This window comes from Gambusia affinis, linkage group LG08, assembly GCF_019740435.1.
Source record: "Gambusia affinis linkage group LG08, SWU_Gaff_1.0, whole genome shotgun sequence".
Taxonomy (NCBI): domain Eukaryota; kingdom Metazoa; phylum Chordata; class Actinopteri; order Cyprinodontiformes; family Poeciliidae; genus Gambusia; species Gambusia affinis.
Window position 1 is genome coordinate 29,981,151 of NC_057875.1, and position 14,015 is coordinate 29,995,165.

Consider the following 14,015-nt stretch of genomic DNA (forward strand, 5'->3'; position numbering starts at 1 on the left):
ATTTACTGCGGACGGGGGGGGGGGTGTGCGAGCGTTGTGAGGATCGAACGGGGGGGGGGGGTGCATCTCGCATTTTTTTTTCAGACGGGGTGCGGGCTTGCTGCGGGCCGGTTCTAATAATAAATCAAGATCATCCCAGGGGCCGTAGAAAATCTTCTCGCGGGCCGGATGTGGCCCGCGGGCCTTGACTCTGACATATGTGCTTTAAAATGAGCTCAGCAGGTGTTTGCTAATTACTCCTAGCTAGTCTGAAGGAGCTCGGCGGGGATGACATTATACCATGAAGTAAACCTCAAAAAAGTTGATTTTACATATTACTGCCCCTTAAATATTGAACAAAACATCTTATCTGGTCATTCTTTTTTAATCCAAGTTAGAAATGCATCAATTTTACCTTAAACTGACCCAATGATTTGGGCTGCTGTTAGTGTGAAAGGTGCACAATAAGGCATGCGCAGCTAACCGCTGAGGCCAACAGGTAAGGGAGCAGGCACATAAGAGGACGGAGGTGAAGTGAGTGAACAGGGAGTCATGTGAAGAAGAAGAAAAGGGGAGGGGCTTACCCTCCAGCAGGGTTGTTCTATAGTCGACTGATTCATGGGAGACCATTTCGTTAGTGGGGCTGACGCTCCTCGCGTTAGCCAGCCTGTCCAGATGCTGGATGTGACCCCGGCCATCATACCACACCTCAGACAGATCTGGAAACAAATGTTGCAGAGACAGAAAGAAAGATGAGAAAGGAGATGGAAGGAAATAAGGACGTAGAAAGAAGAGGTAACACAGGAGAAGAAAAAGAGAGAGAGAAATCAGTGAGACAAAGCAAAGTGTTTCCTTCAGAGCATCCCACACAAGACATTCCACTAAACCCACCAGGCAAAACAAAGCCAGCAGACACACATGCACACAGGTCAGAAAAAAAACACTTTGAACTTCTGGTCAAAGAAAGTGGTAATGTATCAATGTATCAATAGACAGAAATTCAAGCAATAAAAACAACAAACAAATCCTTTCTTTTATGGAACTAACCAACTCCATTCTGTTTAGAAAACTAAGCAAACCTAGAATTTAGTGCAAGTGACAGAATACAAATTTATAAAGGAAATGCAAAAAAAAAAAAAAATATCTGGCAATAACTTCACCTAATTTAGACATAAACATGCAAAAAATACTTGCAGGCACAATACAGCAGGTATTCAGTCAAAAGGACAACTGAAAAACCTGCAATCAGTAAAATAATATTAACAGTAAGGCTCTCAGTTCCATAAATTATAAATCAAATAAATCTGCCTATATCAAATAATGTCAAGTAATAAAGAAAACATTCAAAGTCAAATGCAGGTTGCATTAAAATAAACAGTACTGAGTTACTAAATGATAACTTCCTGATAGCATGGCTAGCTGATTAATGCTGGTTCTGATTGGCTGTTTCTGACTGAGCTGAGCAATTCTGCAGAACACAGGAGGAAGCAGAGGAGATTGATTATTTTTCAGAGATTATCTGTCTTTTGTTTAAAGGTTTTATTGGCTCTAGTGGCCTTTATTTGATAGTTAATTGACAGGAAAGTGGGTAATGTGAGAAGGGGAAAGACATGCGGCAAGGGTCGCCAGGCCGGGAATCGAACCTGCGACAGCCGCACTGAGAACTAAGGCCTCCTTATGTGGGTTGTGCTTAACCCCTGCACCACCACAGTACATCCCAGATTATCTGTTTTATGTTAGGACGGCGAAAGTTTTCATGCATATCTAAAGTTTTTTTGCTTAATTTACATGCTGCAGCTTTAAGCAGTCGATCGGTGTGAGACTTCACTGCTGGGTGGAGGTTGTGAAATAAATACCACCAGAAGCGCAGAACCAGCGTCTTACACCGCCAGCTCAAAGACCTGAATTATTTTTCTGTTTATTTGTTTAGCTTTCTGACCGTGATGCTAATCCAGGTGGGTGTTGGTAGTTGAGCGTGTTGAGGAAAAATGATTATTTTTAGTGCTTAATACAGTTAATCTTACGGCATGTGTAAAAGGTATATTGAACATTCTTATTTGAATAAATTTCTTAATTTTGAACAGGTTTGTGGTAAGTATTCAAAATACAGGAACCAAATGCAGATCAAGGGGATCTCTCAGTGAGGCTCCTGTTGGGTTATTAGGACACAGGAGGCCATAAAATTAGCATCTCCTGGAGGGCAGTATCACTTGAGCCTGGAGGAGAGAAGCCTGTTTGTTTCACAGAAGATCAAAAGTTTTCCAGAACCAACATCTGGGATGGTGTAAAACTAAATACAACATAGAATGTTAAAACCACTAACATTTAATTTCTAAAACATTTTTCTAAGTACTAATAGCAGATTTTTAACTAAAAGGGTATTATCTAATTTTAGAATTACTAGTCTAGTAAATGATGAATGTATTTGAAAATTGTACTATCTGGGACAATATCTGAATCAAATGTAAACTGTTTGAATGAAAATGTTTTGTTTAGTATTAAAAAAATGCTCAGGATTTAAGCTAAATGGGTTTTGGAAAATGATTGTGTAACAATGCTTAGGATTGAATGTTATGTTTCATAGGTTAGAAAAAGGAATTGCACCTCATTTTGTTCTGTTGATTTCATGTGTTATTCTTTTTGGTTTAAGGCAAAGATTTGAATCTTTTGAGATGTTGAGTGCAGATGAGCAAACTGGGTTTGTGAAGGTAACCTTTCCTTGAACCAAATTACTGGATTTAGGTTTGTTCTGAGAATGTATGTAAGGAAAGATAACGGGAGACACTCTGAATTTCACAGGTATCTGTGAAGTCTTATTTTATGCTTTTATTTGCCCAAATGGCCCTAGAACCCAGAAAAACCAGGATGCAGCTGCTTGCTCCATTGTTCTACCAAGGAGCAAATGGCCTTTGATCTTTGGCGTAAATTAGGGGGAGTTCTAAGTTTTTCTGAGTGTTTAGGGTAGCTTCTGGTTGGTCAAGCAGAAGTACGCCTTAATTGAATATATTAAAAAGGAAAGACACACCTTCACTATAAGAGTTAGTGCACAGGAATAATAAGGCAGACAGCTGTTCCTATTTTGCCTTTTTGCATCAGCTCTCTCCAAAGACGCGTCTTTGCCTTTTCTATCTCTAACTTTTTTCTTTTTTTTTTCATCTCTGTTGTTCTGCAGTTTTGTTGTTAATTCATACGTTGTTTTGTATTTGGATTAAACTCTATAATTCTGTGACGTCAACACGCATTGTTGTTTTCCTTGTGACCACACGTCGCCCGCAGAGAGGACCTGGGATTCAGAGGAAGAGAGAGAGCCAGACTTTTTCCAAATTTAATTAATTTTAAAATACTCTTCCTTAACAAGTGCTACTTTACCTGCTTTACCTGCCGACCGGATGTCGTGTTGCTTGCATTGAACCTCGATATAGCCGAACTCCGTCAAGTGTTTGTTTTTTTAAATGGCATATTATATTCGTTGTGTTGATGCATTTTGCCGTGCTTCACTCCCTAAGTAATTTTGCTGTGCGCTCGCAGTGTGAAGGAAAGAGGAGATGAGCAGCACACGGAGGCTGCGAAGTGAGATAAATGTGATCGTTTTGGTGATCGTCGATCACCGATCATGCACTTTTTCACCGAAATCGGCCAATTATGATCGGTGGCCGATCGATCGGCACACCTCTAGTTGAGACATTAAGGCCTCGTCCAAACGTAGCCAGCTATCTGGGAAAACAAATGAATTTTTATGCATTTGGGCCATTCATGCACACGAAAACTCAGTTTAATAACGATTATTTACATAAAAAATCTGACTAAAGTGGAGAACTAACAAAGCTTTGTATTTGTGTTTGCGTGCGTAGCTGGAAAAACTGAGATTTAGGGTCCTGCATATTGCATTCATGAAGGAACCTCCTGCCGCCATGTTTAATTAATACCAGGAAGTCGTGCTTTTGGAGCAATCTCATTGGCTGACACAGGTTCTGGTTTTGCGCTACACTGCCCCCTGTAGGTTGGGGATATTTAACAACGCTCACGGGTGGATTTATATGGGTTCTTGGTGGATGAAAACCTTTCTGAAACTGATCCTATGTGTACCATGTTATTTTTTTAAGCAATGCGGCTGTGATAGCTGTTTTTATAAAAACCTGGCTATGTATTTCAAGGCCTCAGAGTTTGTAAAAGGAAAAGACATGTCCAGTTTCCTGTTATTAGTGAAAGATGGTATAAAATCTATTTGTAATGATAGGACTCTGTGTCTCCTGCTCTTACCATCGATGTGCTTGTTCCTCCTCCACATCAGCAGCGATCCCAGAAAGAGCAGCAGCAGGCTGACACACACACAGCCCACGATGAGGCCTGTGTAGTCCTGCTCCTGCGCCAGCGTCACCTTGCCCAGATGCCTGATGGAGTCCGCTTGGCGCCACTGAACAATGGGAAGGGATTTGGAGTGTCAGGAGCGAAGGAAGTGTATGCTAAAATACTGTAACTAATACAATCAGGTTTTGTTCCCAGATGGCTCAAATTTCATGTTGTTAATGGAGATTGCTATAATTGTTTTTTTCTTTTTTTTTTCTTTTTGGGGAATGGGAATATAATTAAAATAACTAGTTTGCTTGCAAGAATGACATCAGGTGTGCACAACTTGTAAGCCAGCTTTGCCCAGCTGACAGAGGTGTGAAGTAATAGTTGTTGTGCTCCCTTTATGGGTAGTGTTAGTTCTTTAAATGGTACAGCCACCACCACGAGCATCCGGTAAAACAGTGTTTCCCAACCCTGGTCCTCAAGGCACACTGTCCTACATGTTTTAGAGGTTTCCCTGCTTTAATGTGCCTGATTCAACTGATTGCAGTTCAACAAACGCCTGTTAATCAGTCATCAATTGAAATCAGCTGCACTGAAGCAAAGAAATACCTAAAACATGCAGGGCAGTGTGCCTTGAGGACCAGGGTTGGGAAACACTGCGGTAAAGGATGAGAGGAGAGATTTCAGGTCCAAACTTTCTTAACAGAGCTGAGAGTGGTTTTTATTCACTTACACGCTCCCAGTCTCTTGAACAAACAACAGGTCTCCAACATCAACTTTCTGCTCAACTAACACTAAACATGCTCTTAGAACAACAATGGCTATATGCAGCTTGAAATTACAATGAACCAATCACAGCAAACATTACTCAGACGGCTTCCTGAGCTCTTAAAGTGATACACACACAGTTATATTGGTCCATTTTAAACAATAGTGTTTATTATAATTACCCACCAGTCAAACAGCATGACTCAAGACCCCTCCACAGTTTGTCAGAATATCAAATGAAATCAGACAGATAACTTGATTAAATACAGTTTCCAAATAATTCCTTTCACCAGATCTTCACTCTGCTGCCTCACTGGAAACTGAAATTGCAAGCGCCAAATCAGGCAAAGTTTTGAAATCAGAAAACAATTCTCCAATTGAAGTTATCAAAGGCCTTCAAAGTTCTCTGAACGAGGAGTTTTCTGATCCCGGAAGCATTCTCAACGGGAGGAAGTCCAACTGCGCCACTGAGTAAGAAACGAAGCAGGAAGCAGCCCCAACAATAAATATCATGTTTTACAATAAAGTAGGCCTAGTAATACACAAAACACAAACACCATATTGCTGTGTATTCAATACAAATAATACAGAGACTCATAATTTCACATTTTATTTAACAAAAGTTTAAATTCCAAAGTGCTAGCCTTCTAATGCCACTGCCATAAAAAAGGAGTATTTTGCATAACATGTAGAACTTTTCTCAAAATAAGATTTTGCTCTCTGAATGTGTGAATTACTACTGAAATAGTTTACCTTATGCCTCCTCTTATCAATTTGGTACACAATGAATTTATTTTAATATATATTGAAAGTTATAACTTTGAACAAGACCCAAAATATTTCTAATTAATAAGAAGGGGAATTCGTGATCTGTAGCAGTCACGACTCTCTGCGTTACTGTGTCCAGGTATGAGATGATGATCAGACATTCTCCTAGGAATCTGTTTCTGATAGATTTAATTACCTGTACTGTGTCTGCAACTAGAGGTCAGGTGTGCAAATTTTAATTTGCCTTCAGATTTTTCCATCAATGTTTAAAAAAAAAAAACGACAACAAAAAACACTCCTAGATGCTGTGAAGCGTGTTTATTTGTGTTGGATCTGTGGTTTCTCCACGTAGAACTGAGACAAACATGACCAACTCCTACATGTTGATTTCAGATTACGTTACCCTGCCAGTTATTTTTCCAGTGACACTTTACATCAGAGTATCTGTGTCCTCATGTTACACAGAGAGGCTACAGTATTTGCATTCAGACAGGATCTGATGCAATCATAGCTTTGAGCAAACACACACATACAAGCTTCTATTGATCTTCTTAGGCCATCAAAAAGAAAACACCTACCTTTTTAAGACACAATAGAGTTCTACATCAGAAAAAACTGGAAAAGAAAATCTATGTTTTACTATTACTTCAAATTATAGGAAATACAAACATTTATGTTATTCAAATAATAGCATAAATTTATTACTTTTCTTGGGGCTGCTACCTAAAAAAAAAAGAAAAAGAACATTTTAACTGCAATAGCCTACTAAAAGACTAAGCATATATTTTTTTGTTTACAGGTGTTACAGTATTAGTTTACTTTTTATAAAAAAAAGTCATACATTGGAAATACTTTCAATGTATGAGTCTGTGCAAAGATTAAATCAGTAATATTGCTCCTGTTTTCACTAGGCTTAGTGGAAATAAAGTTCCTGCTGCAGAGGCAGTGATGTGTGTGTAAATGAAGCAGCAGGATATTGGCTGACCCTGGCCTGAGATAAGAAGTTTTGTCTGAAGGCCGGTTCACGAGTCAACAGCGATCGGCCTGATAATGTTTGGTCTGGAGACGGACGGTGGATTTTATCTCCAAAGGAGTCTGAAGACCAGCAATGTCGGCTTGGCCTGTACATGGTGAACATTTCATAACACTGTTAAAACTGTTGGCTGCTGGGAGTTACTTTAGTTTACATAAAGACAGAAAAAGTACTTAGTTATCATCTCAACACTTTAAAATTTTGACGTCTTCTTGCACCTTCATGAATAATTCAAACTCTTTTTTTTGCTTCCTTGCTGGAACTTCCGAGTCCTGTTCCTAACATTCCAATAGATTTTTGGATTTCAGTGTTTTGTCTGTTTCACCATCAAGAAGGAAACCTATGTGTGCAGAGAGCCTTTGAGTTTTGCCTGATGACATATCCAATCTGCGAGTGCCTTTCAGAAGCTGCTTGACTTACATTCAAGTGACAAGATGGACAGCTGGTTAGTAACTCCATCCACTCATCACTCTGTGTAGCGGATTCTCACCAAGCTTCTTATTCATGAAGGACTGCATTAGGACGCGGGAGTTATTGAAGTCTCTCGTAAATGATATGGTGCACATGGAGAATGTGGTGATTTCCCCCAGATTTCCCAGAGTTGGTTTTGTAGATCTCAGTAAGGACAAATGGTTCTGTTGCTACATTTAATGTGTTGCTCAGTGTCTGGTCTGTTACCTCTGCTCTTCCAGCGTAGAAGATAAATAGATGCAGAAAATAAATGAAATACACATTAATATGGACTGAAAACACACTTTTTTTTAATCAGTGTGTGTTTGATCATTTCCGCCAGACCAGTCAGCCTGTTTGTCCATCAGAAGCAGACACTGAGATAGGAAGCCATGATAAATTCTCTCTGTACACCTGATGGTAGAAACAGATGAGAGTTTTCATATAAATTTATTATGACTGGCTTTATTGATATTGAGGTTTTCTTCTCATATCCACCTGGGAAAAGATGTGACAGCCAGTATCAGAGTCATGATCTCACATGTTCAGGATCATGGTGAGACTAGACTGGATTTTTTTTTGGAGTTGTCAGTGAGGTGGGATTAGCTGGATTTGTGGTCCAGAAGTAATTAGCGCCGAGTTAAAGCATTGCTGTTTAAGGAAAATATAGGAATTGAGAACATATTCATCCATCCATCCATTTTCTATACACCCTTCTTCCCTAATGGGGTCAGGAGGGTTGCTGGTGTCTATCTCCAGCTGCGTCCCGGGCGAGAGGCGGGGTCACCCTGGACAGGTCGCCAGTCTGTCGCAGGAGAACATATTCACGCATATACAATAATATTTCTGCTTTATGGGGTGCTGTGGTGGCACAGGGATTAAGCTCAACCCTCATATGGAGGCCTTAGATCATGTTCCAAATTATTATACAAATTGGATTAAAGTGTCATAAAGATGACATTTTTTGTTGTGCTATTAAATTTATAGATGGTATTGTGTGTAAGGCTCTTTGAATCACTCTAATTAAATAAATGCAGTTTATTTAATGCATTAAATATGTGCACTAATGCATTAAAACAATGCATTATTTAATGCATTGTTTAAATCGTTTCCATTTAAACAATAAAATATTAAAATCATGAAAACAGAATTTGATTCTTCTTAGTCTAAATAACTGAATGTTGTCAGATTTCAGTGTATTTAGGTGAATTTTGATGCTTTGTAGTTTGATATTGTCCACAGAAAAAGTTGGCGTGGCTGCCGCACATTTTCAAGCCAGCAAAAAAGTGTGTGTACATTTACGCAAACGTTGACGCAAAGTACATTTTTATACATGCTGACTTGTGCGTAAAATATGGCGCTGTACATTTTTTGTATGCATGCACGCTTTATGTATGAGGCCCCTAGAGATTGACCTTAATGTGCTAACAGCAAGAAAGAGTAATGGTTAAGAGGCTGTAGAGCTTGTCAGGTACAGAAGAAGAACTCCTCCTGCTGAAGCTTGAGGGTTGGGGGACAAGAAAACTCCTCATTCAGAGTAAATTTCTGAACACTTCAACTGGGAAAAGTTCCCCGATTTCAAAACTTTGACGCTTCTAATTGCAGTGTCCAGTGAGGCAGCAGAGCGTGGATTCATCTTGCAGACCAAGATCAAAATTCTGAGATGCTTACACTCAAACAGGTGCACAGTTCAGGTCCATACCGATCAGGAGGCTGTAGCAAGAGTGTGTGTTCAGGCCATAGCAGGTGAATCATTGAGAATTTAACTCCAATTGTTTCATTTCATTGCTTAAACATAGTTACTGGAGCCACAATCAGTGGGTTTTGTCAGTTACATTCATTTGCTTGATGTGTGATGGCATAATATGGACTTTGTTCTCAGCCTGTTTGGACTGAATATTCATTAAACCAAATGAAAATAAAATGTTGTCACTTTCCTAAAATAACAGCCTAAGTTATATTTTTGCCTACAGTGAAAATAAATAAATAAATAAATAAAAATAATTGTTTGTCTAACAGATGATTTAGCAAAAAAAAAAACCCGAATAACTATTGGCAAAAAATGACATAGGTTATTATTATTGTTTTAAAAATTGATGAGTAAAAAGTGGATTCTTGTTTTTTTCTTATCCTGTCAGACAACATCAAATTCTAGCGTAACCTGATCAGGTACAGTTCACCGCATACACAAACACTCTGCACTGGTGCTGAAAACATCAGTTCATGCCTGTGTGTTGCTCCCAGCAGAGTACCTGGAACAAGCCTGGCTGAGGAGGATGTGTGTGTGTGTGGGCGTGCACGGGTGTGAGTGTGTGTGTGTGTGTTTTTCTGTGCAAACAAGTGTTCGGGGCGTGGACGTGTTTTTTGCTGTGCCTGCAGTTCTTCTGCAAACAAAGTGCTGCCCTAATTAAAGTGTGTTTCGTTTACAGACTGTTGCAGGTGTAAGGAGAACCGGGAAGTAAACGTTTGAGGGGGAACAAGCGTGTCTCACCTCCACCTGCAGCTCCTTGGCAGTGGCGGCCTGCAGCTGGGTGGGAACGGTGCACTCCAGGGTGTTTCCAACCACCGTCAGACTCTCACAGCTGTGGTTAGAAACGGTCAGGACCTGGCACTTCATCGCCTCCCTGTCCATCCGGTCGCCCTGCGAGAGCAGAGCAGGTGGAGGAAAGAAGGTGAGATGGGGAGAATAGACTGAGGAAGAACAACGCACCGGGAGAGTTGAAGAAGGGAAGGAAGGTTTAGTTAGAAAGAGGCAGAGAGATGCTTTTTGTCTTTTTTTTTTTTTTTACTCAAGAAGACAAACTGAAATATTTGTCTCCTCTCATTAAATTTTTGATTTGTATATCACAAGCTTCAACATGTTTCTGGGATCCAGATATGCAACATCATTGGGAATGTTTCTGACTTGTTTTCCTCCTTTTTGGATCAGCTCTACTCCCCCACATGTGACTCATCTGCTGAATGTTCCATCGTCCACTCGACAATTTCGTGACGGTGCTCGTTTTACAAATAAATTCCTACCAAGGATTTGGCACAATTCATTCTTCTTTTTTTTCTTCTTTCCAGTTTTGAGTTGTACAAACAGAACATTTCCAAACACGGCGTTGCTTTAAAACACCCCTGGGTTTATTGTTTCCATCCCAGTCCCATCCAAGTCGAAAAACTGCTTGCTGCCACCCAAACACACCAGATCGCTTCTGTTTTTACTCATGAAACTGGAAGGGATGAAGATGAGTGCTGGTCATTCTAGAGTATGAAACGGAGCAGTCTGCCATGGGGTGTTTCATGTTGACCTTTTACCCTTTAGGAACTGATGATTTAAAGTTGTTTTTTCCATGACATACCTGCAGCCTTTTTTAGGTCATATTCTAAAAGAATTTACAGGCCCACAAGAAATAGAAATAAGATTTAGTATAACATTTTCAGAAAATAATGCATAGTTCAATAAAATCACACAAGATTTGAACAGAAACATTGAGCGATATCAAGACAGAGAAACTTGTGTGCCGTGTGGTTTGAGTGAATGTGGATAAAATGGTTTGTTTACAGGCGTAGAAAGAAAGCGTAACAGCAATACCTGGGAATAAAATGGGGGTACCGACCAGCAAAGGGGCAAACTGAATCCAAACTGAATCCAAACCCAAAAAATCCCCAGCACCTTTTCCAGACAGACCCGGTGTTCTGACTATCAGTGCTACCTTGTCAGATTTTCCTACCATAGCGCGAATAGATAGCCAAGTCTGTCAGTGCTAGGGTCCAAAACTGCTACTGCTATGTTTACAAAAATATCTTAAATACATACGTGTAAGAATAAAACAGTGACAGGGTGAAACTGTTGTTCTTTGGGTTTTCCATAAGTCTAAGGATGCATTCACACCGTCCACATTTAGTCTGCTTTAATCAAACTTTAGTTTGCCAAGAGAGTCCGGTTTGTTTGGGAAGGTGTGCAACTGTGCAACCCAACTCTGATTCAGACCAACAAAGCAAAATCTGGTCTGCCTAAAAAGTTAAGTCTCAGTTAAGTTGAAGTGAACATCAAGTGGAACAGAGACTGCTCCAAAAGCAGGAGAGCAGGGCATTCTGGGTAAATACTACCAAAACAAACATGCATGTCCAGCGCCTCATGATCTTATACCAACGACAAAAGTTGAAATCCTACAACGGCTAACATTTGATGCCACTCCATTTGTTTAGAAGGAAGCTTTTGTGTGGTTTCCTTCAGTGTTCAGCACCTCTACAGGAGAGGAAGGGAAAAGTTTACTCAGGGTTTGCACTTAGTGCAGTTTGAAAGAGAACCACAGCAGCTGAAAATGTAAGAAATGTTGCAATTTTGTATTGAAACTTAATCAAAAAATCTAATTTACTGATTAGATTTTTAATTTACTGATGGAACTTGACTCATTGTCTTGTTTTGATTATTGATTCTATGTTGCATTGTGTTTGATTTGATGTAAAGCACTTTGAAATGTCTTGCTGCTGAAATGTGATTATACAAATAAAATTTGATTGATTGACTGATTGATTTTGGTCTCCAATTAAACTGAGTCTGTTGGTGTCTGTTTGGTGTGAAAACAGCCAGACAGACATCATTAGTTGTTCAAACCTGCTTCCCACTTCTCCTCTCCAAGGTAACCATCCATGGTTTTTTACTGAAAATGTTCTGCTTTGTTCCTTTCTGGGTCCCTCATTCCTAACTTTTACTCCTGAGTGTTATCTTGCATGTGGGTCAGACTGACCTACACAAAACCATGACGGCACCATTTTTATTCCAACCTATTTTCGTTGCACACTGAAGGCACTTAAGACATTTTTACTGTAGTTAGGCATCATAAATTGTATAGACAATGATTAATTGCTCACATCTCATGTGATGATCCAATTTGTGCTCTATTTCATTTTTTGTTTCTATTTTCTTCACATTAATTCTAGATAGTAAAACATAACCAAAGTAACCAGCACCCAAATGAAGAGTACCTGTTGTTTTCTTTCTTTTTGTAAATTTAGGAGAAGTGAGCTGCAGTTTCATCATGTCTGGCCATACAGCTGCCATTTCAAAAGGGAATTAACTAAAATTATCAAATCTGAATAATACATAATAATCTGTGCAACAAAAACACCCTGTGTGGGACTGGAAGCACACACCAGCAGTGTGTGGATTTAAGTAATGAAGTTTGACGGAGCGTTTCATGCTGTGAGAAAACAGAGAGCATCCTTCTCTTTCCTGTCTCCTCTAATTCTCTTCTGTTTGACTTTTCTTGTCTGTCATCCTTTGTTTCTCTCTCCCTGTCACAGGCATGAACAGAAACACAGTTATCTGAGTGCTGCACGGGGCAATAAAGCGAACGATCACATTCCTCGCGTGACAGTTTGGGATTTTCCAATTTGACACAGAGTGGAGTCTCGCACCTGTTCCTGCACACGCCTACACACAAACACACACACATTTTCTGATGCACATAAACACAAAGCACTTTTTGAGCTCACACTGAGCCGCTCACTAGGGCAAGTTCATGGGATACAAGCGTCATGCAGTGTGCAGAGAGAAGGCAAAGTCAGAAGAAAGTGTGACAGTGATAACAGTCCCTGAAAATAAGCTGTCAGGATTATAATTTGAAGTGAGTTTCTTGAGGCTGTTTTGTGTGGCTGTTTGCTAAAAATTTTGAGGCTGGCGTTATCAGATGGCGCTTAATGAGGCCTTTACACCAGAGGCCGGGGTTATCAGATGCTGGTTAATGTGGCTTGTTGCGCTGCATTGAATTTTACCATCCCCCCCAAACAGCCCCTCCCTCTGGGTGAGAAGATATGCCCCCCTATGGGGTGAGGAGGGGATACCATACCATACCAACTTTATTTATGAAGCACTTTATACACTGACAGGACCAAAGTGCTATACACAATCATAAAATACAATGCAATTCTAAATAGAAAAGACTGAATATAAAATACATCTTAATATACAGACACAATAAAACAAAGTGAAACCTCTCAGATTGTGCCAAAAGCCAAAGAGAAAAGATGGGTCTTAAGAAGGGACTTAAAATCAGCGAGTGAAGAGTACCCTCTGAAGCTGGGAAATATAGAGATCACTGACTCCTATATGAAGTCCATTACAGTAATCCAGCTGTGTGGTCACAGATGCATGGATCACTGTTTCAAAGTGCTTTCTGGAAAGAATAGGTTTTACTTTGGAAAAAGCTGGATTTTCCAACAGCTTTAATCTGTGCTTCCAGCTTAAGACCAGCATCCATCTTGACCCCTAAATTTGTAATAACCGGCTTGACATACTGGGCCAAAGAGCCAAGTTTGGTCAGGGAATCTACAGTGGATCTGCCAAAAATCACCACCTCTGTCTTATCTTCTTTAAGTTTCTATAAATTTAGAGCCAACCCGGCCTTCAAATCTCCCAGACATAAAAACAGAGACCTAAGAGAGGTGGAGTCTAGGTTCTTTAGTGGTAAATATATCTGTGTGTCATCTGCAAAACAATGAAAAGCAATTCCATATTTTCTACAAATAGAGCCAAGAGGAAGGAGGTACAACAAGAAAAAAGAGGGCCTCGAACTGAGCCCTGTGGGACCCCACACCACAGTGGAGCAGAGGGGGACCGACGGGCATCAAGACAGACACAGAAAGTACGCTTGGCCAAATAAGACTTAAACCAATCTAGAGCTATGTGACTGATTGCCCACCCACTGTTCCAAAAGAGAAAGTAAAATGCCATGAT

At 40.0% G+C, this 14,015-nt stretch overlaps 1 protein-coding gene and 1 long non-coding RNA gene across 2 annotated transcripts in view; one reads left to right on the forward strand and one right to left on the reverse strand.

Moving 5' to 3' along the window:
• Positions 1–14,015, reverse strand: part of met (MET proto-oncogene, receptor tyrosine kinase) — a 106,588-nt gene that overhangs the window by 20,197 nt on the left and 72,376 nt on the right. Inside the window, exons 12-14 of the mRNA XM_044125753.1 lie at positions 9,783–9,932; positions 4,240–4,393; positions 564–698 (exon numbers count right to left, since the gene is read on the reverse strand). Coding sequence (XP_043981688.1) covers positions 564–698; positions 4,240–4,393; positions 9,783–9,932 — 439 coding nt within the window. The remainder of the gene's footprint in view (positions 1–563; positions 699–4,239; positions 4,394–9,782; positions 9,933–14,015) is intronic.
• On the forward strand, positions 6,531–9,857 carry LOC122836081. The gene is made up of 4 exons (XR_006371400.1): positions 6,531–7,286; positions 8,897–9,037; positions 9,430–9,460; positions 9,721–9,857. It is a non-coding gene; the product is annotated as an uncharacterized LOC122836081 (long non-coding RNA).